The sequence below is a fragment of the Felis catus genome, chromosome C2 (assembly GCF_018350175.1).
Source record: "Felis catus isolate Fca126 chromosome C2, F.catus_Fca126_mat1.0, whole genome shotgun sequence".
Taxonomy (NCBI): domain Eukaryota; kingdom Metazoa; phylum Chordata; class Mammalia; order Carnivora; family Felidae; genus Felis; species Felis catus.
In genome coordinates, this window is record NC_058376.1 from 3,597,396 (window position 1) to 3,619,830 (window position 22,435).

General features: G+C 55.1%; 1 protein-coding gene across 2 annotated transcripts; it reads left to right on the forward strand.

Annotated features, from left to right (window-relative positions):
• Positions 1–1,971: 1,971 nt before the first annotated feature.
• On the forward strand, positions 1,972–20,954 carry RSPH1 (radial spoke head component 1). 2 transcript variants are annotated; one of them, XM_023238700.2, is made up of 9 exons: positions 1,972–2,128; positions 4,442–4,555; positions 4,658–4,763; positions 11,641–11,731; positions 12,224–12,359; positions 15,836–15,907; positions 18,345–18,507; positions 19,357–19,512; positions 19,743–20,954. In XM_023238700.2, exons 1-9 carry the CDS (start codon positions 2,075–2,077, stop codon positions 19,745–19,747), a joined length of 897 nt encoding a protein of 298 aa, XP_023094468.2. In that variant the 5' UTR covers positions 1,972–2,074; the 3' UTR covers positions 19,748–20,954. The 2 variants fall into 2 exon arrangements, with proteins under 2 accessions (XP_023094468.2, XP_003991452.2); XM_003991403.5 differs by having other exon boundaries at positions 20,752–20,954.
• Positions 20,955–22,435: the final 1,481 nt, after the last annotated feature.

The window sequence follows — 22,435 nt, forward strand, 5'->3', positions numbered from 1 at the left end:
TTAATAACTGAGCAGTTCCTGACCATTTTCCCTACTTCCAGCTTAGGACCAACCAGAGGGAGTCCAATTTGCACTGATAACCGATCATTTAGGGATGTCCCACTGATGAGGTTTGGGAGTGATGGTGGGGTCCAGAGCTGACGGCCAAGAAAGAATTCTTGAAGACGTCTTTGGTGCAAAAAGGTGGTTTTGTTAAGACAGGACCCAGAAAGGAAGAGCTGCCCCAGACCCTGAGAAGAGACTGGTTATATACTTGGGAGTTGAGGGAGGTAAAGTCAAGGGGAAATTCCCGGAAGGATTTTCATATGCTAAAGAAGACTCCTAGGATATGGAGGCCTAGCTATTGTCAAGCTAAGGTTGTTTTTCCCTCTAGCAAAGCATTAGCATTAAGACAGCAGGGAGTTCATGGAGAGACGCTGGACTCTGCTGGCCTCAAGTGGTTGTCAATGGGCTGCAGGTTAGAAGGAAATTTAATCTTACCTGCCATTTCCTTCTGCCTTTGTTCCCATATCACCATGGAGGGGTGATGTTGGGGCTCCGGGAAATGGAGTCTTTAGGTTTCTGGAGATTAGCTATTGATAAGATTGCCTTTTTCTTGTAATTTACTAAGATATTTGTAAATAGATGGAGACTCAGGTCGTGCGGGACGATGATCTCTACCAGTTAGCCATTAGTTTTCCGCTTTCCTTTGTTCTTGGGCAGCCAGGAGTGCCCGAGGACTGTTACACAATCCCACCTGGGGGTGGGGGGTGTTTGCGAGGTGTCAGCTTGCCTTGTGCTCGCTCATCACCGCTTCTAGTTAGCTGCCTACAGCTTCCCGGGCCAACAGCCTCTGACGGGGCGCACCTGGAGCCTCCCTGCTCTCCACTGTCAGCTTTGCCAAATCCCCTGCCTGCCTGTGAATCTCCGCCAAAATGCAAATGATGGTGGCTGAGTCCCTTGTTGTAGCAAGCTCTGGATAAATAGTCTTTGCTTGTTCTCATTTGGGTGGTTTTTCTCTATTCACACCACAAGGTAGAGATTCTTTTAAGTGCAACTGATGAAGAAAGACCTCGACCATAGTTCCATCTCACCAGGCATCTAAAGGCTCAGGTGGACTGATTTCACTGGCTCGGCTGAGCACCGGCTGTGGGAAAAACACCTTTCTAGGTGCTGTGGGGGCCGATCGCTAGATGGATGGGTGGTAGCTAGGTAGATGGATGGATGGATGGATGGATGACAGGTGGGTAGATCATACATGGAGCTGAAGTCCTTTCCTCCTTCGGGTATAAAGGGGACTGCACCCATGTTCAGGGTGGAGATGGGACGTCAAACCCTGCAGGGCATCAGTGTGGAAGCGCCTCTGCGAGGAGCTGACTCCTTGCGCTTCAGGAGACGTTTATAAACATGAGAAAAGATCTCAGCGGACACATGTCTCTGGACTGCTAACGCTGAAGGGCCAGAAGGGCCCAGACAGGTGAGGAAGAGCGGGCAGGGCCCACGGAGGGACTCAAGAAGCCAAAGGGAGGGGTGGGAAGGGGCCATGCTCAGCGCGAGGCAGAAATGAGGCCCTCTCGAGAGCTGGCCCGGTGTATCTTCTGTGCACCAACTCTTTAGGGCCCTGGTCCAAAGGTGGCTCCACGTTACAGGATCACCCAGCCTCCAACTAAAGAGTCCGGGACCTGTCACATGGGGTCCAGGTAGGAGAGCTGGTGGGTACCAAGCCCATCCCAAGTCCCGCCCCCTCCCTCTTCCCGGGCGGCGATTGGTCGAGGTGGCCCTCTCGTTGCTATGACAGCACCGAGAGCTTCCAGTGGCTCCGCCCCGCCCCTTCCCGCCCCAGGCCACGCCCCCTATCTTCCCGGGCCACGATTGGTCGAGGTGCCCCTTCCCGTTGCTATGACAGCACCCGAACGCGGCCTGTGGCTCCGCCCCACGCTTCCCATCCCTCCGCCCGCGCTGGGGGGGGGGAGGGGGGGGGGAGGCGGGACGGGCCGCGTCTCCATGGCGACGGCGGACGCGGCTGTGCGAGCAGCGTGTACCTACCTACCAGAGACGCGCTGGTGGCGGCGAGGACCGAGACGGGGGCGAGGCCATGTCGGACCTGGGCTCGGAGGAGTTGGAGGAGGAGGGAGAGAACGATCTTGGGGTGAGAGCTCCGGGTGTACGGGGGGGGGGGGTGCTTCCCAGGCGCACCCCCGGAGGCCGACCACAGTCCCCCGGGCGGCCCAGCCAGGGACGGGGACGCGCCGGCCACCGCGGCCTGGAAGTTGGCGGTGAAAGGTGAAACGCTGTGACGTCTCTGGCCACATCCCTTCTCGCCGCCTCCTCCCTTCCCCAGCCCGCCTCCCATTAAAGGCAAAGATTTCCAAGTCAAAGACTTGGGAAGCGGCCTCGACCCCGCTGCCGCAGTCCACCCATGCAGTCTCCTTGGTTGGCGGCGTCACCCCGACCTGCCATGCTGCTCTGTAGTGGAGCTCGGCTGCTTGGGATCAAGGAGGATGGAGGAAAGTTCTTCCTGGCAACCCTGAAGAAACGCTCAGAGGGTCTCAGACTCAGCGAAGGCTTCCTGCAGGCCCGGAATGCCTTGTGCTTTCTTCAGTGTGGTGGGAGGTGACCCGAGTCTCTGGCATTATTCCCGGGTTTGGGCAGCAGAGAGGCGGTATGGGGTGCACATCCCACGATGTGAGCTGGGTGCAGGGTGGGCATAGGTGTGTGTGCGTGCGTGTGTGTATCTATCCATCTCCATATCCACAGATTAACCGTCTAACCCAGGGGTGATCATTTCTTGGCTGACAGGCTGGGAACCCCAGCCACGGTGCGTGCGTTCAGGGCACAGAGTCGAGATAGTTTCAGAATTAACTGAAAACCTAGCACCTCTCCGGGGCCGGATGTCTTGGTGCCTGTTCACACCTTCTGGCAGCTCTGTGCGCCCATCTCTCAGCCTCTGCCCCATTTTCTGCTCAAGACTAGCACCTCCATCGCGGGGAGCCGCCTGGCCAGGTCGGAGAGCCAGAAGTGCCTGGAATCTGCACGCTGTCCCCACAGCCAGCGGCTAGTGCTAACAGCACCGCAAACCACAGGATTTGCGCTGCAGGGTCCCTCGTGCAATGAGGCCGAGTCTGGGACACCTCCTGACATCCCCATGCTGGGTGGCCTCCTCCTTCGTATCTGTTTCCCCGTCCCCTTTACCGGTTCCTCGGGGAGGGCTTATAAAAACCACTTGCTCGGGGTCTGCTTCCGGGGGAGCCCGACCTACAACATCCGTCCAGGAAGACTTCAAGTTTGTCTCTTCAAATAGCCCTGCTGGTTTGTCACGTTTTAGTGCCCGCAATTTGTAGCTTCAATCACAGCTGGGGTCGTTTTAAAGGGTTCCCTTCCTGTTTGGTCACCCCACTGGCTCAGTAGGGGTGCACTGGGAGGTCTTTTGAGCAGACCTCAAAAGCTTTTATACATTTTGATTTAGACTGACCCCGCAACAAGTGTGTAAGATCATGCCATTTTTACCTTCTGTCCTGAGCACGGATTTCTGAGCTGGATCATGCTGGGAAAGGGGGTCTGAAGCCCCGGCAGGAACTTGAACTTGTGTTTGAACTTGTGTTGTAATAAGTCCATGCAGATGCGGGTCTATGTCAAATCGTTACTCTGTGCCTTGGCCCTTTTATTATCTGTTATGTGCACTCTGCCCTCGTGATCAGGCGCTGGAGGAAGGTTTATTTTATGAAGGGTCAGAGGAAACAGGTGAATTGCAAGCTTGTGTTATATATACATGTGTGTGTGTGTGTGTGTGTGTGTGTGTGTGTGTGTGTGTGTGGAGAGAGAGAGAGAGAGAGAGAGAGAGAGAGAGAGAGAGAGAGATTTACTTTTCAGATACGTCATTATTTCCATATGAGTCTATGGGTGTTTGAAACTCAAATCTCTTGATAAGGAAGTTAAACTAAGTGGACTTAGGGACTCTTGTGACAGTTGAGTCCTGTTTACGCCTCAGCTCCCCCTTGCTGCTTCCTCTCCCACTGGCCCCTCCTGAGACCACGTGCGCCCAGGGAATCGTTTGAAGGAAGACTTGCCTTTGCATTTTAAGTCCTGGATTGTTGAAGGAAGCACCAGGGAGGTACTTGTGTGACCGAGGACCGATTCCACCCACATATGTTAGTTCAAACACGTTGCTATAAAGAACGCAACTTGGAATGCCTTGAATTTTGTTTACAGTGTGAAGGGTTATCATGATAAATTACAAGCTCAGACGTGGCAGAGAGAGAGTGAGGCTTCCACCAGCGACAGGTACTAAGTGTGTTACCTTGGACAAATGCCCCATGTCGCCCAGGTGCAGTTACCTACCTCACCTGTAAGATGGCGCTGAGGATTGGGAGGGCGTCAACGAACCACTATTTACAAAATGCTTTAACATATCGTTAGTGCTGAACACACGGTAGCTGTGATGATCCCGCTTTCTTCTGCCCAGGAGTACGACGGGGAACGGAATGAGGCAGGTGAACGGCACGGACACGGGAAAGCAAGGCTGCCCAACGGGGACACATATGAAGGGAGCTACCAACACGGTAAAAGGCACGGCCAGGTCAGAACTGGTGACGTGAGTGGGTCGTTTTCTCTGGTGAATACTCTATGGGTGAGTACTGAATTCAGGAATGATATGAATTATGTAACCAACGTGTTTCAGGGGATCTACAAATTTAAAAGCGGCGCTCGATACATAGGAGAATACGTTAAAAACAAAAAGCATGGCCGTGGCACTTTCATATACCCAGATGGATCAAGATATGAAGGTAAGGGGCGCCTGGGTGGCTCAGCTGGTCAAGCCTCCAGCTTCGGCTCAGGTCACGATCTCGTGGTTCAGGGGTTCGAACCCCGCATCTGGCTCTGTGCTGACAGCTCGGAGCCTGGAGCCTGCTTCGGAATCTGTGTCTCGCTTTCTCTCTCTGCTTCCCTCCCCTGCTCCCACTCTGTCTCTCTTTTTCTCAAACATAAATAAAAACATTACGAGATGTGAAGGTAAAATGCACTCACCAAGCAGATGTTTGTGCTGTAGTGGTGTCCCCTGGGGACTGGACTTGGCTGTGGATGCTCAACTGTAGGAGAGGGCTTAGAGTTCTCCAGATCAGTCAGTCACTCAACAAACACAAGCTGTGCCCCTGTGTTCACAGGGTTGACACAGAAGCCAGAAAGCCTTAATTAGTGAGCTGCCCTCCCCCCCCCCCCCGTGGGAAATGTGGCCGTCGCTGCGGCCAGCACACTCTCTTGTGAGCCCCTGTGCTGAGGCACGGGGGGCCGCACAGACCCCCAAGGGGTCCGGACCCATGATGTTAGATGCCCTGTAGCTTTCTTCTCCTTGAAGCTGCTTCTGCTGTTTTTCTCTCTGACCATCCCCTCTTCTGCTGAACACACGGGTTCTTTAGACCTGGTGGTTCCCTCGATGAAGGCTTCTGGTCCGGGGACCCTCTGCCTCGTCAAGCTGGCATTCCTATGTCTGGCGATTTCTCAGCCGCCAATGTTATGTCTCAGGAAGATGCTAATCCCCTTATTTCCGAGACCCCCACTGCAGCCCTCACGCACCGTCACCCCCCACGGTGACTACGGTGTGGATCTGATCGCAATGGGAGGGGGGCGAGCCTGGGGGAGAGACACAAGTGGAGCGTGCACGTGAGTCTTCAGGAACCGTGCAGGGGCCCGTGTTCCGGACTTTTTCTGGGAAGAACTTATCTAGTTTTCCAAGGAGACCCGTGACCCCCAACCCCGGAGCTATGGTGACAGGTGTGACCTTGCGCGGGGAGCCTCGCTCCTCGTCTGCGGCACCAGGACTGAACGGACGAACGCAAGCAGGACAGGGCACCTGACAGGTGGCGAGCGCTCAGTGTGCGGCGGACTGGGAGGTGGCATCACCTCCCGACGGGCGACGCCACGTCCTCCGGGTGCGAGCCACAGCCGCCTGCCCCGTTGGTGAATGAAGGCAGGGCCCCGGGATTCTACAGCAACCATCCTGCCCGCGTCCGAGATGCAGGTGGTTAATGCCTCCCCGTCAGAGGGGGCATTTCTGCTCGTTCCCTATTTCTCGGAGGGCTTATTCCAGAAGGAGCACCATCTGCTCTTGGAATCGACTTTCAACAATTTAATTTATAGAGTTCGATCGAATTCTTTCCAAACCGTCACGAGCCTGATCTCATTGCCGTCATGTTCTATTTTCACGTAGACGTTAATACAGCTGGAGCCACACACAAATATAGAAAAGAAAAGATACTCAGAACGAGAGATGGAAGGAGTTTCTAACGTGACCGTCTTTGGAAACAGCGGCGCGTTTTTGTGTCTCCCTGTGGCTTTGTCTCTTAGAGGGTGCAGGGTGTAGTCACTACTCGGGGAGTTCTGCTCCGAGGTCAGAAGCTGCAACATCAATCTTAGCTCAGGGAGCAAACAACCTTCCGGCCACAAAGTCCGTGTGAACCCATGGCCGAATTCGTCACGACTGAGCGTTGGCTGACTGCCACCCTGAGGGACACAGAGTGGTTTCCCGCAGGCTAGCGAGTGCGCTCAGCCTCGGCCCGAGGTATGGGGCGTATTCCTGGTCTCCGAGACACCGAGCTGAGCCTGATGGGGAGCCCGGGGACGGAGCGGACACTCCCGGTTTGCGGGGCCACTTGAGCAGAGGCAGGGAGACGGGGGTGCTTGGCGAAGCAGGGGATGGGGTTGGAGGGGTGAGTGGGTGCCAGGCTTTGGAGGGGCCTCTGGACCACCCGCACAGATTGTGAGGTGAGGAGAGGGAGGGCCGATGAGGGCTGGGGAGGAGAGGGGGCTCCCGTCTCCAGTGCTGGTCCTGCTCCCGGCCGCAAGGAGCGAATAAAGACGATGATGTCTAGCAACAAAGTCGCAGAGAAACAAAGCGCCATGATGACTTGGGGTCGGCTCTTCTGGAAGCTCTCAGGTGGCAGGAGCCGGAGGGAGACACAAATGCTTGGCCGTTGGGGTGCCTGTGGAAGAGAGCCAGAGAAACCCGGATTTTCGTCTCAGCCCCGCTGTGTGGCTTTGGGCAAAGTGCATGATGTCTCTGGTTGCCGGGTGCCGTCCCTGTAAACGCATGTTTCGGTTATGACCCCTGTTCCAGGAGGCCACCTTTCCCACTTCCGCACCGTTTACTGCGGCCGGGGTACCGGTGGCTGGGCCGGGTCTCCAACAGGTGAATTGGGACTTTAAAAAGAAAAAAATATTTTTTTAAGTTTATTTATTTATTTTTGGAGAGACAGAGAAAGTACGAGGCGGGGAGGGGCAGAGAGAGAGAGAGGGAGGGAGACAGAATCCCAAGCAGGCTCCACACTGTCAGCGCAGAGCCCAACGTGGGACTCGAACCCACGAACCGTGAGATCATAACCTGGGCCGAAATCGGGAGTCGAACACCCAGGTGCCCCTAGACTGGGACTTTATTAAAAAAAGCTTCCTCACCATATCTCGCTGGCTTGAAATTTGGTTTGCAAGTTAATTCTTATTCTTTTTTTGAACATTTCCTGTAAAATACTTCACACACTTTTCTTGCCACGCTGCCCTGGAGACCAGCTCCCTCGGCCAAGAGAAGAGGACGGAATTGCTTCGTCAGTCGTGGTGTTTTGCTGGGAAGAGACCAAGGGAGGTCTTGGCCCCAGGGCCGGGCTTGGTCAGTTCCTGAACGTTCACAGGAGCCAGCTCTGCCCGCTTGTCCCCAGAACCATGTGCAGCCCAACCTTGGCCACAGTGCGAATACTTACACCGCAGAAATCGGTGTATGCTACACGTCTGCCCTCCTCCTCCTCCTCCTCCTCCCTTTCTCTTCCTCCCCCTCCTCTTCCACCTCCTCCCTGTCCCCTCCTCCCCCTCCTCTTCCCCCTCCTCCCTGTCCCCTCCTCCCCCTCCTCTTCCCCCTCCTCCCCTTCCTCCCTGTCCCCTCCTCCCCTCCTCCTCCCCCTCCTCCCTCACCCCTCCTCCCCCTCCTCTTCCCCCTCCTCCCCTTCCTCCTCCCCCTCCTCCCCCTCCTCTTCCCCCTCCTCCCTCTCTTCCCCCTCCTCCCCCTCCTCCCCCTCCTCTTCCGCCTCCTCCCTCTCCTCCCCCTCCTCCCCCTCCTCCCCCTCCTCCCCCTCCTCTTCCCCCTCCTCCCTCTCTTCCCCCTCCTCCCCCTCCTCCCCCTCCTCTTCCCCCTCCTCCCTCTCTTCCCCCTCCTCCCCCTCCTCCCCCTCCTCTTCCCCCTCCTCCCTCTCTTCCCCCTCCTCCCCCTCCTCCCCCTCCTATTCCCCCTCCTCCCCCTCCTCCCTTGCCCCTCCTTCCCCTCCTCTTCCCCCTCCTCTCCCTCCTCCCTCTCCCCTCTTCCCCCTCCTCCCCCTCCTCTTTCCCCTCCTCCCCTTCCTCCTCCGCCTCCTCCCCCTCCTCCCCTTCCTCCTCCGCCTCCTCCCCCTCCTCTTCCCCTTCCTCTTCCCCCTCCTCCCCTCCTGCCCCTCCTCCCTCACCCCTCCTCCCCCTCCTCTTCCCCCTCCTCCCCTCCTCCCTCTCCCCTCCTCCCCCTCCTCTTCCCCTTCCTCCCCCTCCCCTCCCCCTCCTCTTTCTCCTGTTCCTTCTTTTATTTATTTTCTTTTATTATTTTATTAAATTTTTTTTTCTATGTTTGTTTTTGAGAGAGAAACAGAGCATGAGCAGGGGAGGAACAGAGAGAGAGGGAGACACAGAATCCGAAGCAGGCTCCAGGTTCCAAGCTGTCAGCACAGAGCCCGACGTGGGGCTTGAACCCACAAGCCGCGAGATCATGACCTGAGCCGAAGTCGGACGCTCGTCCGACTGAGCTCCCCAGGCACCCCCTTCCTTCTTCTTTTAAACTGGTAATTTACAAGGACACAACTGCCCCTTAAAAATCCGGACAAGTCCAGGTACCTGCGTGACTCAGTCGGTTAAGCGCCCGACTCTTCGATTTCTGCTCAGGTCATGATCTCACAGTTTGTGAGTTTGAGCCCTGCGTCTGGCAGAGAAGAGCCTGCTTGGGATTCTCTCTCTCCCTCTCTGCCTGCTCCTCCCCTGCTCTCTCTCTCTCTGTCTCTGCCTCTCTGTCTCTCAAAAAATAAACTTAAAAATTTTTTTAAAAACTCCAGACAAGTCCTCTGGGGACTTCTGCACACTCTGTCTATCCTCGTGGCTACGCTAGGTGCAAACTGTGTTTACTGAATTATTTCAGTTTGGGGATTCTCCGTTCCTTCTGCTCATGGGGTTCCTGACATATGTCATACCATGGAACCCAGTCCTCTTCCTTAACTATTACCAGTTGCCGAATCCTCCTCTCCGGGCAGGCTCGGTTCACTGGCTCGGTTTGGGAGCTGCTTCCCAAAAGCACAGCTCTTTCTTCTTTGTGGTGTCTGCCTCCTGCCCAGACGAGGGCAGGCCCTCCCCGTGGGCTCTATCACCAGCCCAGCTGCTGGTCTGTCTCACAGAGTGCCGAGAACCCTGTGGGACTGACAGAGAGAACGCGTACAAGTTCCTTTTGTAGATGTGTTGGTGGTCGTGGTGAACATGGAGTTTATTCACGCAAACATGTATTTCTTGGACGATCAACGTATTCTAGGCATGTGAATTCTTCTTTGTGTGGAAGCGGGTCCAGGTTTCCTGTAAGCCGGAAGCTTATACAAGTTTTGGGGGCTCTATTTAAGAAAAAGAATATAGGGGCGCCTGGGTGGCTCGGTCGGTGAAGCATCCGACTTCGGCTCAGGTCACGATCTCACGGTCCGTGAGTTTGAGCCCTGCGTCGGGCTCTGTGCTGACCGCTCAGAGTCTGGAGCCTGTTTCAGATTCTGTGTCTCCCTCTCTCTGCTCCTCCCCTGTTCATGCTCTGTCTCTCTCTGTCTCAAAAATAAATAAACATTAAAAAAATTTTTTTTAAAAAAAAGAAAGAAAAAATATAAAATTGGCATCAAAGTAAATTTTGATTTGTAACAAGAAATCAAAATAAATGTAAAGATTTTAAATACTGTGACCATTACAAAATCTGAGGAAGTAATATATAAATTTTTATTTTGTTGCTATTTAGTTATTATTTATCGCTATTTTTAACAGAATTTATCATCAAAGTGGCTTACATACAACACCCAGTGCTCAACCCAGCAAGTGCCCTCCTCAATGCCCATCACCCACTTTTCCCTCTCCCTCACCCCCCATCCACCCTTAGTTTGTTCTCTGTATTTCAGAGTCTCTTATGGTTTCCCTCCCTCCCTCCCTGTTTGTAACTATTTTTCCCCCCTTCCCCCCCTCCATGGTCTTCTGTTAAGTTTCTCAGGATCCACATGAGAGTGAAAACATATGGTATCTGTCTTTCTCTGCCTGACTTTAGCATAACACTCTCCAGTTCCATCCACGTTGCTGCAAAAGGCCAGATTTCATTCTTTCTCATTGCCACATAGTATTCCATTGTGTATATAAACCACAATTTCTTTATCCATTCGTCAGTTGATAGACATTTAGGCTCTTTCCATCATGTGGCTATTGTTGAAAATGCTGCTATAAACATTGGGGTACGAGTCCGCTATGCATCAGCACTCCTGTATCCCTTGGGTACGTTCCTAGCGGTGCTATTGCTGGGTCATAGGGTAGATCTATTTTCAATTTCTGGAGGAACCTCCACACTGTTTTCCAGAGCGGCTGCCCCAGTTTGCATTCCCACCGACAGTGCAAGAGGCTTCCTGTCTCTCAAATTCATGTCTGATGTGCCTGTAGCTTGCCTTTCTAGCGAAGAATGGAATGTCTGTCTGACAACAATTGTGTGATAACACTTTCTAGAGAGAAAATAAGAGAACTCTATCTCTGGTCTTTGATCAAAAATCGATAGAAATTGGCTTTTGAAACAAATTATTCCCTGTCTAGAGAAGAGTCGTTCAGCTTAACAGCGTGTTATTAGCAATGCCGTGTGAGTTTTCGGGATAGCTGTCGTCTTCGGAAATCTGTATTAAGTTTCTTTCATCTGGGGGCTGGGAGGTTTGAGGACATTGTTTGAGGACGCTGTGAGTCTCCCAGGGCAGGGATCAATCTTCAAGAAGGGGCAGCGGTCACTAGCTACTTTGCTGTGGTCATTCTGGTAGAGGTGTTACGAATTTTATGGTATCTTTGCCGGTTCCAGTATTTCAGAAATCAGCGGGAACCTGCTCGGAGGTAAGTCGGCGGGGACAATCAGTGAGGGAAGAGTCCACGCACGGACGCTGGTTGGCAAAGGTGTGGCGTCCAGTCATGCGGAGCAGGTGCACAGGTGGGGCGCCCTGGGCGCCCAGGCTGGGAGAGTGTGCGGGAGTCTGGCGAGGAAGGAGGTGGGAAACGGCACGAGATGGTTGCTGCTGGATCGGTAAACCCATACAAGCAGAGGGAGGGTGGTGTGGGGACTGGTGGCGGCCGGGTGGACAAAACCCTGGTTTGAGTCCTGGCCACGCCACTGACCGGCCGTGATACCTGCTGTCGGCACACGCGGGTGACCGCGGCCCACGCGCCCAGACCTGCACGCGGTGAGCCCCTGACCCAGCTTCCCCTAACCAGCCCCCGACTCCACGCCATCCAGCCAGAGGGGCAGGGGGACAGCGGGGAGTCACGGCGGGAGGTGAGGGTCGCAGCAGGTGGCGGCTGTCCCTCCCTTCTCACCCGGGCCTGCTTTTGTGTCGTCCCTTCCAGGGGAGTGGGCGGATGACCGAAGACACGGTTACGGCGTCTACTACTACGTCAATAACGACACCTACACTGGAGAGTGGTTTGCTCACCAAAGGTGCGCGTTTTCCCCTCAGCTCGGTAGACCTACTTACGTAACGAGAACAGGATGCTGTCTTATTAAGAAGCAGAATCATGATAAAAGCCCACTAGCCTGCTCTTGCCAGGCAGTTCAAACCCCTCATGGCTGTAAGGTGAGCACGCCGGGTGGCACGTCACGGGGCAGGTGCACGTTGTGGGGAGGGTATGTGGTCTTTCGTCCGAGAGCCCCGGGGGACAAGGAGGGCACAGAAGAACCCTCCTGGGGACACGGCCACAGCTCCCAGAAGCGCTGCCTCTTCCCCGCGTGGACCGGCCGAGCTGCGGGAAGGTCGTCCTTGCGCAGCCGGCGATGCCCCTCCCGCGAGCGGGCACACAGGGCAGGAGCGCGCTTGGACGGGGCGCAGACAAGCCACATAGGGGCCACACCCAATTTTAACGTCTGTCTCAGAAACCCGGGCGGTTTTCCCCATGTCGGAACAAAGCGCGCTGCGCTCTCTGTCTTCACCAGGCACGGGCAAGGCACCTACTTCTACGCCGAGACGGGCAGTAAGTACGTAGGCACCTGGGTGAACGGACAGCAGGAGGGCATGGCCGAGCTCATTCACCTGAACCACAGGTACCAGGGCAAGTTCTTGAACAAAAACGTAAGTCACTGGGCAGCAACGTGTGCCCCCTCCCCCCGTCTGGGTACATATGTGAAGGAAGAACCCTAAAATCTCAGGGAGTCCTCCCGCCCCCTCCAAGTACAGCGAGCAGGTGGCCGTGCCTCTCCCCGGGCCTCTGGTGCCTACAGAGGGCAGCGTGGAGGGGGGCAGAGTAGAGAGCGAAATCCTCCCTCCCCCCCCCCTCCCAGCAGCGATCCAGCCAATCCTTGTAACACGGGGGCATCCTTCCTCTCCTACGTGCTCCCCGTCATGGCTAGATCGGACGTGAAGCATCTCCTGCGGTCGCGCGTGCGGGTGTCTGGACTTTCTTTGCCCCGGGAGGCCCGGGGCCGGAGCCCTGGGGAGGCCGAGCCGTGCGTGAGCTGGCTTCCTGCAGGCTAGGCCACCCACCCTGGGCCTGGACTCGGGCGTGCCCGCGTTCAGTCTGCAGTGCTCGCCACTGCTTATTTCTGTCTGGAGGGCTCCGCGGCTTTGCCGAGCCCTGGTGGGGATACAGAGAAACCCCGGCTAATTCAGCACCCACCACGCTGCCCTCCCCCGTGGCTTCGAGCAGGCGTTGGGCAGAAACTCTCCCTGGAGAGTTTCCCGAGCAAATTCAAGGTGTTGGAAGTTGACGTGGGGAATATTTAACTGATTCCAGTGAGCCGCCTCAGACTCTCTTAAAACTCAGTTTTCATTTTCGTATCGTTCATGCCCTAACTTTCCAGATTCTCCTTTCCAGTGTTTGTAAAACAGCACATTTCCCCCAAATCTATATGCTGCATATATGTAATTATACGGAATTCCCGGCAAAATTCTCTTGGGACATTTTTTGGCATGGGGAGGTACGTGGAGGGAAAGAGAAGTCGGCAGGAGTTAATCGGGAAGAGTCAGTGAGGCTAGATGAGCCTGGAGGACAAGGGCTTTGTTCTGTCGGGTAGTGAAAGTGTGCTAGAAACACAGGAGTTCAGCTGACCCTTGAACAGTGTGGGGTCAGGGGCGCTGACCCCCACACAGTCGAAGATCCACAGATAGCTTTTGACTCTCCCAAAACGTGACTGCTAACAGCCTGGTGTCGGCTGGACGCCTTACCAGTGACACAAACAGTCGATTAACACACACTTTGTACATCGTAGGTATTACACACTGTATTCTTACAATAAAGTAGCTACAGGAAAGGACACGTTATTAAGAAAATCATAAGGAAGAGGGGCACCTGGGTGGCTCGGTCGGTGGCACGTCCGACTCTCGGTTTCAGCTCGGTTTCATGGTCTCGCGTTTCGTGGGTTCGAGTTCCACGTTGGGCTCTAAGCTGACAGCGCAGAGCCTGCTCGGGTCTCTCTCTCCCTCTCTCTCTGCCCCTCCCCCGCTTGCGCTGTCTCCGTCTCTCTCAAAGTAAGTAAATAAACTTAAAAAAAATTAAAAAAAGAAAACCACAAGGAAGAGAAGATACATTTACAGCGCTTTCCTGTATTGATTGAAAAATATCCTCGTGTCAGTGGACTCATGCAGCCCAAACCCACGTTATTCAAGGGTCAGCTGCCCATTCCAGTTGTAGGGCACCCAGACACGTGGCCCCCTCTGCTGCCCACCTGAGCTCCAGCCTCCAGCCCTCCCTTCTTCCCCTGCTTCTTCTCCCGGGGCCGTGTGACCCCCCCCCACCACGTCTTTCTGTGCAACCCACATGCACACACTTACATACGTGGGAAAACATTACATCAGGACATGGAAACATACACATTTGCGCATTTGGGGATATCTGTGTAGGTTAGACCCTGCAATCGTGGAGTCCACAAATATTGACATTTTAAGTTGTGATCGATGCTGCCAACTTCCCTCCAAAGCTGTGCCAGTTTGCACTCCCGCCAACGGCAGTCTTTAACTTTTTTGCAAATCCGATAGATAAAAAAATGTTTTCACGTTGTTTTAATGCGCTTTTCCCCGATTCCTAGTGAAGTCCAGCAACCTACACCCTTTTGCTACTGGCTTGACTTTTCCTCAGAGAATCACCTGTTCCAATCCTTGCCTGCAAATTGTTAAAACAAATTTAAAGCTGTGATAAATGAAACTGCGATACGTGAGTGGAGAAATACAGATCAGTGACGTGGATTAGAGAGTCTGGGGACAGATTCAAGTGCCTACAGTAATCTAGCTCTGGAAAAGGGCGTCGTTTTAAGTCAGCGAGGAGGACCCGACAGGGACAAGTGAAAGAGTGGTCCCAGGACCCTTGATAACCACTGGGGGTGGGGCAGGGAAGCAATGTCAGGGTTCCCCCTCTAGCATTGGATGGAGACATGCGAGGACACGAAGAAAGGTTTAAGCGTGAACAAAGTCACAGAAAAAAAATAGGCGAATGTTTATTAACTTTGAAATGAGGAGGACTCTCTAAACAGAAGTAGAAAAGGAAAACCCAATAGAGCTGGTTGATAAAAATAGCCCCTTATAGATTAGAATGCACTATAAAGAAAATTTAAGAGGGGCGCCTGGGTGGCTCAGTCGGTTGAGTGTCCGACTTTGGCTCAGGTCATGCTCTCGTGGTTTGTGAGTTCCAGCCCCGCATCGGGCTCTGTGCTAACAGCTCAGAGCCTGGAGCCTGCTTCAGATTCTGTGTCTCCCTTTCTCTCTGCTCCTCCCCTGCTTGTGCTCTCTCTCTCTCTCTCTCTCTCTCTCAAAAATAAACATTACAAAAATTTTAAAAAATTTAAGAAATACACGACCAATGGGGTTAGGGTATTTGTAACATTAATATAAATATAAAGCACTTATATCAATCAGTGTGATTTAAGTGGCCAAAAAATGTTGAAAAAAAATTCAACCCTACTAATAGCTTAAAAATGTGACTTCATGGTGAGATCCTGTTTTCTATATGTTAAAAAAAAATGTAAAAGTAGAACAAAATGTTAATGCCCAGGAAAAAACAAGGGTTTGAGGACAAGGTGTTCTTGAGTGCTGTTGTGGGAAGGGACATTATTGGAGCCTCATTCTGGTCAATATATTTAAAAAAATACGTGTGTCCATATCTTTTGTGTGTAAATATGTGCACAGTGTATGTGTGTGTGTGCACGTGCTGTTGCCCAGAAATTCCACTTCTGGAAACTTCCCCGCGGAAAATGTCAAGAGGGGACATAAGATGTGACTCCGCTTATGTTTCCTGCAGTGGCCTTTGTCCAAGAGGCCAAATATCGGCACACCAAATATTAGCGGAGTAAATGGGTGAAATAGACTATATTAACTCTTGTTTTTAATAGTTTTTTAATGTTTATTTATTTTTGAGAGGGGGGAGGGGCAGAGAGAGAGGGACGGGCAGAGAGAGAGGCCCTCGGCAATTCCGTGCGCCACGAATACAAAAAGGCTTTCTTTAACCCGCACCGGCCTTCCCGCGACGTGACTTTGGGCGGGATTTCTGCAGCAGGTGCACTGGACGTTGGGCGGTGAACTTGGGAATGAGGTGCTTCTCGGTTTCCCTTTGCTCGCAGCCCGTCGGCCCTGGAAAGTACGTGTTCGACATTGGATGTGAGCAGCACGGGGAGTACCGTCTGACAGATGTGGTACGTGGCAGACCGCAGACCGCTTCTCTTTTCGTGGGCGACCGAGCTGCCCCGTGACGTGGACCCTACGCCCCGACGAGGTCGGACGGGAGTGGTGCCAGCCCTCGGCATCGTTCACGCTCTCCTCCTCCTTCTGGGCGTGCGGGCGTTGGTTTGGCCCCCAAGTGCCAGGACCGAGTGGTATTGCATCACAGTTCTCGCTGGAGCCTGTGCGTAGCTCTGGCCCCGAGTCGGGGGGCTGTGGTCCCCCCAAGTCCGTCCAGCGACACTGCTCCCCGCGTGCGGCAGGTAGCTCTCCTAGTTTTGTCTTTTTGTCCCTCTCCGGTACTCAGCAGTAATGCTGATGCGACCTCGGTGCTCCCTGGTCGAAGCGGAGATTAGCCCCGAATGATGTCATTAGCAGGCGTCCGTGTGTGTGTGTGTGTGTGTGTGTGCGTGCGCGCGCACGCTGGGGGAGCGCTGTCTGTGCTGGATTTCCTGTCATTGTCACCTGATGGGGCCTGTAGGTAACAGGCACTTTATCTACAGCCCCCCCCCATGTCCCCTGGGCACCCCCATACCCAGCCGCTGCTCAGCCCCTCTTTTCCTGCTGGGCTCCACTTCCTGTGTGTCAGTCTCCCGGAGCCCCTGGGTCCCCCAGACAGCCTGTGGTTCCCAGAGGTCTGCAGAGTGAACGTCCACCTTCTCTGCAGTGGCTGGGATGCCGTATGAGCCCACAGTGACCTGTCCCCTGGCCTTATGGCCCCTGCTTGCCTTCACGGCCCCTTCGGACCAGCTGACACGGACCGAGGTGGGGCCAGCATCCTAGCTCACCACCCAATATGAAACGGCCCAAAAGCTCAATTCTGTTGCTAAAACATAGGCCCCGCCCCCACGCCCAGCAGAGGACGCGTCGTCTGAGCGAGGGGCTCCCAGAAGCCGACGCGCCTACCGGCAAGGAGAGGGGTTTGACGCGTCACCCCCACGGGGTCCGGCCCCCCGCATCTACGTCTGCGCGGAGCCCCGTGCGCGCGCAAGTGCAAACGCAGTTAATTGCTGTGCTGTTGGATCGTGACAGCGACGTGGCGCGTGCTCGCTGGGCTCTGCCTGGGGCGGAAGCCTCTTACCCGCCCCCCGGAGGAACCCCTGGGCTGAACTCATTCCACTGCCCCCCCGAATCTGGCCTTTGTGGTCTCACTAGTGGTGGCACAGTTATTTTGCTTTGTGAAGTAGTAAACACTAGAACAGCTGCATCGTGGGCGGTTGTAGTGTGTCCGGGGAGAAGTTCTCAGAGGTCGGGGCCTCTAAGTAGGGGAAAGTAGGAAGAACATTCTAACAGCCCTAAGGGGGAGAAATAGTGCCGTAAGCCCCCAGACTGCTCCTGTTCGGGAATAAGCCCACGTCCGAGGCCACCCTTGTGCCTTCTGGGACGGTGACTGGTCTGTGATGAAGCAGAGGAACCCGGGTGTCATGGTGCACGCAGGACGCGAGCCGACGGGGGCTCCAGGGGCAGTCCCCCGGGCCTGGTCCTGGGCCTGCATCGTGGGCATCACCGGGGCCTCCACTAGAAGCGCAGGTGACCGGGCCCCACCCCGATGTCCGGACGCGGCCGCTCTGAGCCGTGTCTTCACGGGTCCTCTGCTGATTCTGGGACGGTTCCCTTTGCAGCACGGCCGTCCTGGGGCATGGGTGCCACACGACACGGGGGACGGGGCTCAGATATTTTGAAACTGCCTCCTCTATTTCCAAGTGACTCAGCGGAATAGGGAGGTGGCTGTCACTCTTTGCCATAAGTATCATCCTGTATGTGACAGTGACGCTTTCCACACTTGTGGGCTGATATTCAGACCTTTGGAATTTCGGGATAGCTATAAAGCTGGGGAGGAGCTGGTCTGCTTGGCCCGGTGGGCGTGTGCCGGCCGCTGACCATTGTCGGGATTATACACTCTTACAGAAGACCCCACGTTTAGAGGTGATCAGCACTCGGTCTGTTTTCACAGAATTCCATTTTCCCTGCAGAATCCTCAATTCTAGAGCTTTTAGTGTTTAGGCCCTTTCATATTATATGGTTGTCTCAGGACCCTCTCTGTCCCGTCCTTACGGTGATGGTGGTCTTGTTACATATAAAGAATCTGGGAGCTGGAAAGTGTGGCCAAGCGCTGGAAGGCGCACTGAGCCTGGGTCAGTTCCCAGCTGTTCCAGTGGGAAGGCTTGGGAGTGTCGGGTCTGAGAGCCACTGCATGGGGAGCAGGCAGGTGCCGTGTGGCGATGCCCGTCCGCACCTCGTCCTAGCGCTTCCCAGACCCACCCTCCAGCCCAGATCACCACCAGGGCCAGCTGGCAATGGGGCCGACCCCTGAGCCGTGCGGTGACAACGCCCGAGTGGCCCCTCACTGTGAGCGTCCCATGGCGAGTTCACAGAGACATCAGTAATTTCACATTTTCAAACTTAAAATAGGAAAGAGGAGAAGAGGAAGAGGAGGAGGAGGTGACCCTGATGACCGTCGTTCCCAAATGGAAGGCCACCAGCATCACAGAACTGGCTCTGTGGACACCGACCCTCCCCGAGGAGCAGCCACCTGTGGACGGGACCATCCAGGAAGAGGCTCCAGGACCCGAGGGTGCGGGGTGTGGGGGAGGGCGCCTCGTCTCCGTGGGCCGGTGGCCGGTGGCCGGTGGCCGGTTGAGCTCTGGGAGTCAGACTCAGCCTGTTTCGTGTGCAGGATGTAGTCAGGGGGCTGGGAGCCTTGGGGGTTGGACCCTCCCGGCGGGGCAGGAAGGAGCAGTGGCAGAGACTGGCTGGAGGGACAGCCTGGCTGGTTCCACGGGAAAGCCCTGTGGTTAAGAGCCCCCCCCCCCCCCCGCCCCCCGCCTTGGTCAGCGACTGTCCGTGGGCACGAGCTTGGGCAGGGCCAACAACAGCTGGGCGGCAAGTCCTTCCCGAGGAGGGTGCGGCCTCTGTGCCCAGCCCGGGGTCTTCCTGAGAAGCAGCCACCGTGCCGTGGGACGATGAAGAAGGTGACACCGTGCAGGGGTCCTTGCGTCGCAAGTGATTGAAACCCAAACCCAAACTGGCCCAAGTGAAATTATACTAACGCGCTGGGGTCCCTACTGCTGTGGGGTCGGGGGTGGAGGTGCCTCCCCGGGCCTGGTGGGGTCAGGCCTCGGCTCTCTGGTCTCTGCTGTGTGCGCTCCTTCCCCTTTGGAGAGCGGTGCTCACCGACTTCATCAGATTGTGGCCCCATCAGCGCTGGAACCCTGGGGGACAGAGCGTGTCTTGTCAGTGGGGAGTAGAGTTCCCTTTCTGCGCCCCTCGCCGGGGAGCGGGACAGGCGCTCCTGGTGCAGGCAGGACTGGGTGACTTCGGGAAGGGAGGGGTCCCCGGAGGGGTGGCGGGCGCCCTATCAGCAGGAGGCCGCCTGAGACAGGCCGCAGCCCACACGACAGCAGTTCTCATGGCTCTGTCTCAGGTGGCGGGGAGCCCGCGGAGGACGACCAGGCTCTGGCGGACCTTTCCGAGGGGGAGGCTGACCTCACGAGGCCTGGGGAGGACGACGAAGACGCCACCAAGGAGGAGGGGCGCGAGGACGGCCAAGAGGAGCTTCGATACGGCGCCATCGACCAGGGTGAGCTCTGTAGGTCTGCTTGGGGCTGCAGGTTCCTGGAGCCTTTGAAGGTCTTCCGAGAGCTGTGGGCACCAGCAGTCCAGGGAGGGCTCTCTTCAAACCGGATTTCTTTTATCTGATTTAAGGCGGGTGTGTTGGCGCTGAGGGGGCCGGTGGTCTGGGAACGGCCGGCTCTAGACGGTGGTTGGAGGGCCAGGGGCCCTGCGCAATTTTGTTTGTCTCTGTTGCAGAGTAAGAGTAAATGTCTTTCCCGGTTTTTTGGAGATACCTGAAAAGATGAACTCCCGTAAATCAGGTTTCAATCTAAATGCTTGAGGTGCACAGAGCGTTAGGCTTTTGTTGGCAAGTGATTGTAAGTGCTGCAGGGCCACACCCGAGAAGCCCGCGCTGGCATCGGGTGGCCCGTGGCTAAGGGGCGGCCCGGTGACGTCTCACTGGTCCCCCTGCCTCCTGCATGTGGACCGGATGCCCCGGGGTTTGTGAGGGCGGAGTAGGCTGCGTCCGTAGAGCATGGAAACAGCACGGAGAGGCTGATACGGAGCATCCCCGATGGGCTGACCGGGTGCTTCCCAGGGGAGCCGAGAGGCACTGAGGGCCCGACGGGAAGTGAGCGGAGAAGCATGTGCCATGTGCCCGCGTGTGCCTGTGCACGCCTGTGTGTGCCCGTGTGTGCTTGTGTGCTTGCGTGTGCCCGTGTCTTCCTGCCGTGTGCCTGCGTGCACAATTACCCAAACTCGAGACTTGACGTGATTTTGACAGTGTGTCTGAGGTTCACCCTGCTCATCACTTCTGACATGTTACAGAGCCCACTTCCCAAAACAAGGTAACTCTCGATTTCATGAAGCATTCAAGGTAACATCTTTCCAGAATGTAGCAAGTCCCTGCTTTTCTTTTGATTGATGCAAAGGCCAGATAGTGACCCCTCGCGCTTGTAAAGCTGCCCGTGTTCGGACGGCGTGTGCGGGCAGAGACGTTCCCGAGCTCACGCTCGCCGACGCGAACATTCTCAGCCTGGACTTGGAATACAACTTTGGCTTAATGTATTAACCGGTGCCAAAGAAAAAACCCACCAGCGTCTGTGTGAGATAAAATTGAACATTCCTTTTTTTTTTTTTTGCCCGAGAAAGGCTTAATATTTATGATATTATTCACTGCAAAAGACCTGTTAGCTCACAGAATTTCAAGATGGCAAGAGGGACGTGGCATATACTCATGTTTCTTTGTCCCCCCGCCCTCCAGGAAATGTTAATTTTGAAGAAGAGGAAAGTAAGCAGGGAGAGCAGCCCGTGTGAGGGGAAGCAAACGGGAAGAGTAGCAGAACGCGTCACAAACGCGCTGTTACTTGCCCGCTGACGCGAGTCTATCCAACTATCTTACTAGTTGTTTATATGGTGCAATATAGTGACAATACGAATAAATTTCTTCCTCATCCTTTGCTTGTGGAGGAGCTTCTGCTTCCAGTTCTTTAAGCCCGAAGTCGCCAGGTTATTCTGCTGTGTTTGCCCAGGGGTCTTTTCTCTTGGGACAAAGAAAGAGGTCCCACGACCCGGACTCCGCAGAAGATGGTTCATGGCAGCGGCCTCCTGGCCGAGCTCGTGGAGTAACTACTCACCAAAGCTTCTCTCTCAGGCCTTCCTCGACAGAGCCAGGAGGACGCCTGGAAAATAACCCCGTGTGCAACGTGCACGAAGCACAGAGTGACGAATAGACTATGGGCTTGAGCGAGAAACCATCGGCTGCCATCGGAGGGGGCGCTCCTGGCCATCCTAGGGCTGCAGCATCCCAGTGTGGGTTTCGGGGGTCCCTGCGGATGGTTGAAGGGCACGGCTGTCCACAGGCGTGGCTCTGGCCTGTGGTGCCAACTCTTCGGGTCCTCCGGTGGGCCGGGGGCTAACATGTAGACCACGAGCTCTCTGTCCCAGCCCCTCCTGACTGCCCAGCACGGCTGTGAAGTCCTGAGCTCCCAGAGGAGCCCCTGTCCCCTGTCTACCCCAACTCCACGAACAGCATCTGTCTTCCTCCACCCCCAGAGTGGCTCGCAGGGGGGGTCTTCATCACCCCAGAATGGCGTTCGTAGCTGGTGCGCCCGGCGCCGTGCCCTGCATCTGGTCATCCGGTCCCCAGAGCGGGGAGCCTCTTTAAGAACAATGCATTATTAACATGGCCTCCGAGCCTCTCCACAGAAACGCACACAGCATTATGAATCTAAAATTACACCAAGGTGGATACTGTTCTAGGATAAGAAATTTCAAAAAAAAATTACCCACTCAGAGGCCAGCGAGTCCACAAATAGCACATCTAGAAAACTATCGGAATACGGTGTGAATTCGCCACACGCCCCGAGCCTGTCTCTTCCTACGACGATAATTTTGCAAGATTTCCTGCAGGGAGATCAGCAAGGTCATCACTTTTCCCTTGAATGCGGTTTGTAATTCCTGGCGGTTGATGGGCTAGAGCATTGCCCCTGCCATCCCACATCTCTTGGCTCACAAAACTGCCTTCGACTGTGCGCTATGTACAGGCGGTCTGATAGATCCTACTGGGCGCCGAAAATTGTGCACGGCGCATCATCAAGTTCCCGACGGGAGAGCGTCCTGTAGATGAAGTGACGTCCACACTCTAGAGCCTGGTGTCCCTCAAAGCTCGTTCCTCCACTCCCACAGACGTGGTGCTGGGTCCACGGGACAAGGGCAGATGGAGACCTGACCTTTGACCCCATACCTATGTGTCAGAGTGCAGGGTAAGTCACCCAAATGGGTGGCAGGAGTATTTCCGGAAGCTATTCTGGAGCAGCATGCAAGAACGGAACCACACGTGGGAGTTACTACAAACCAGTAACACGCATGTATTCCAGAAACCCACACCTGCCAAATCCATCCCCGATTGGGCCCTCCCTTAGCGTGTTCTTTTTTTTTTTTAAGTT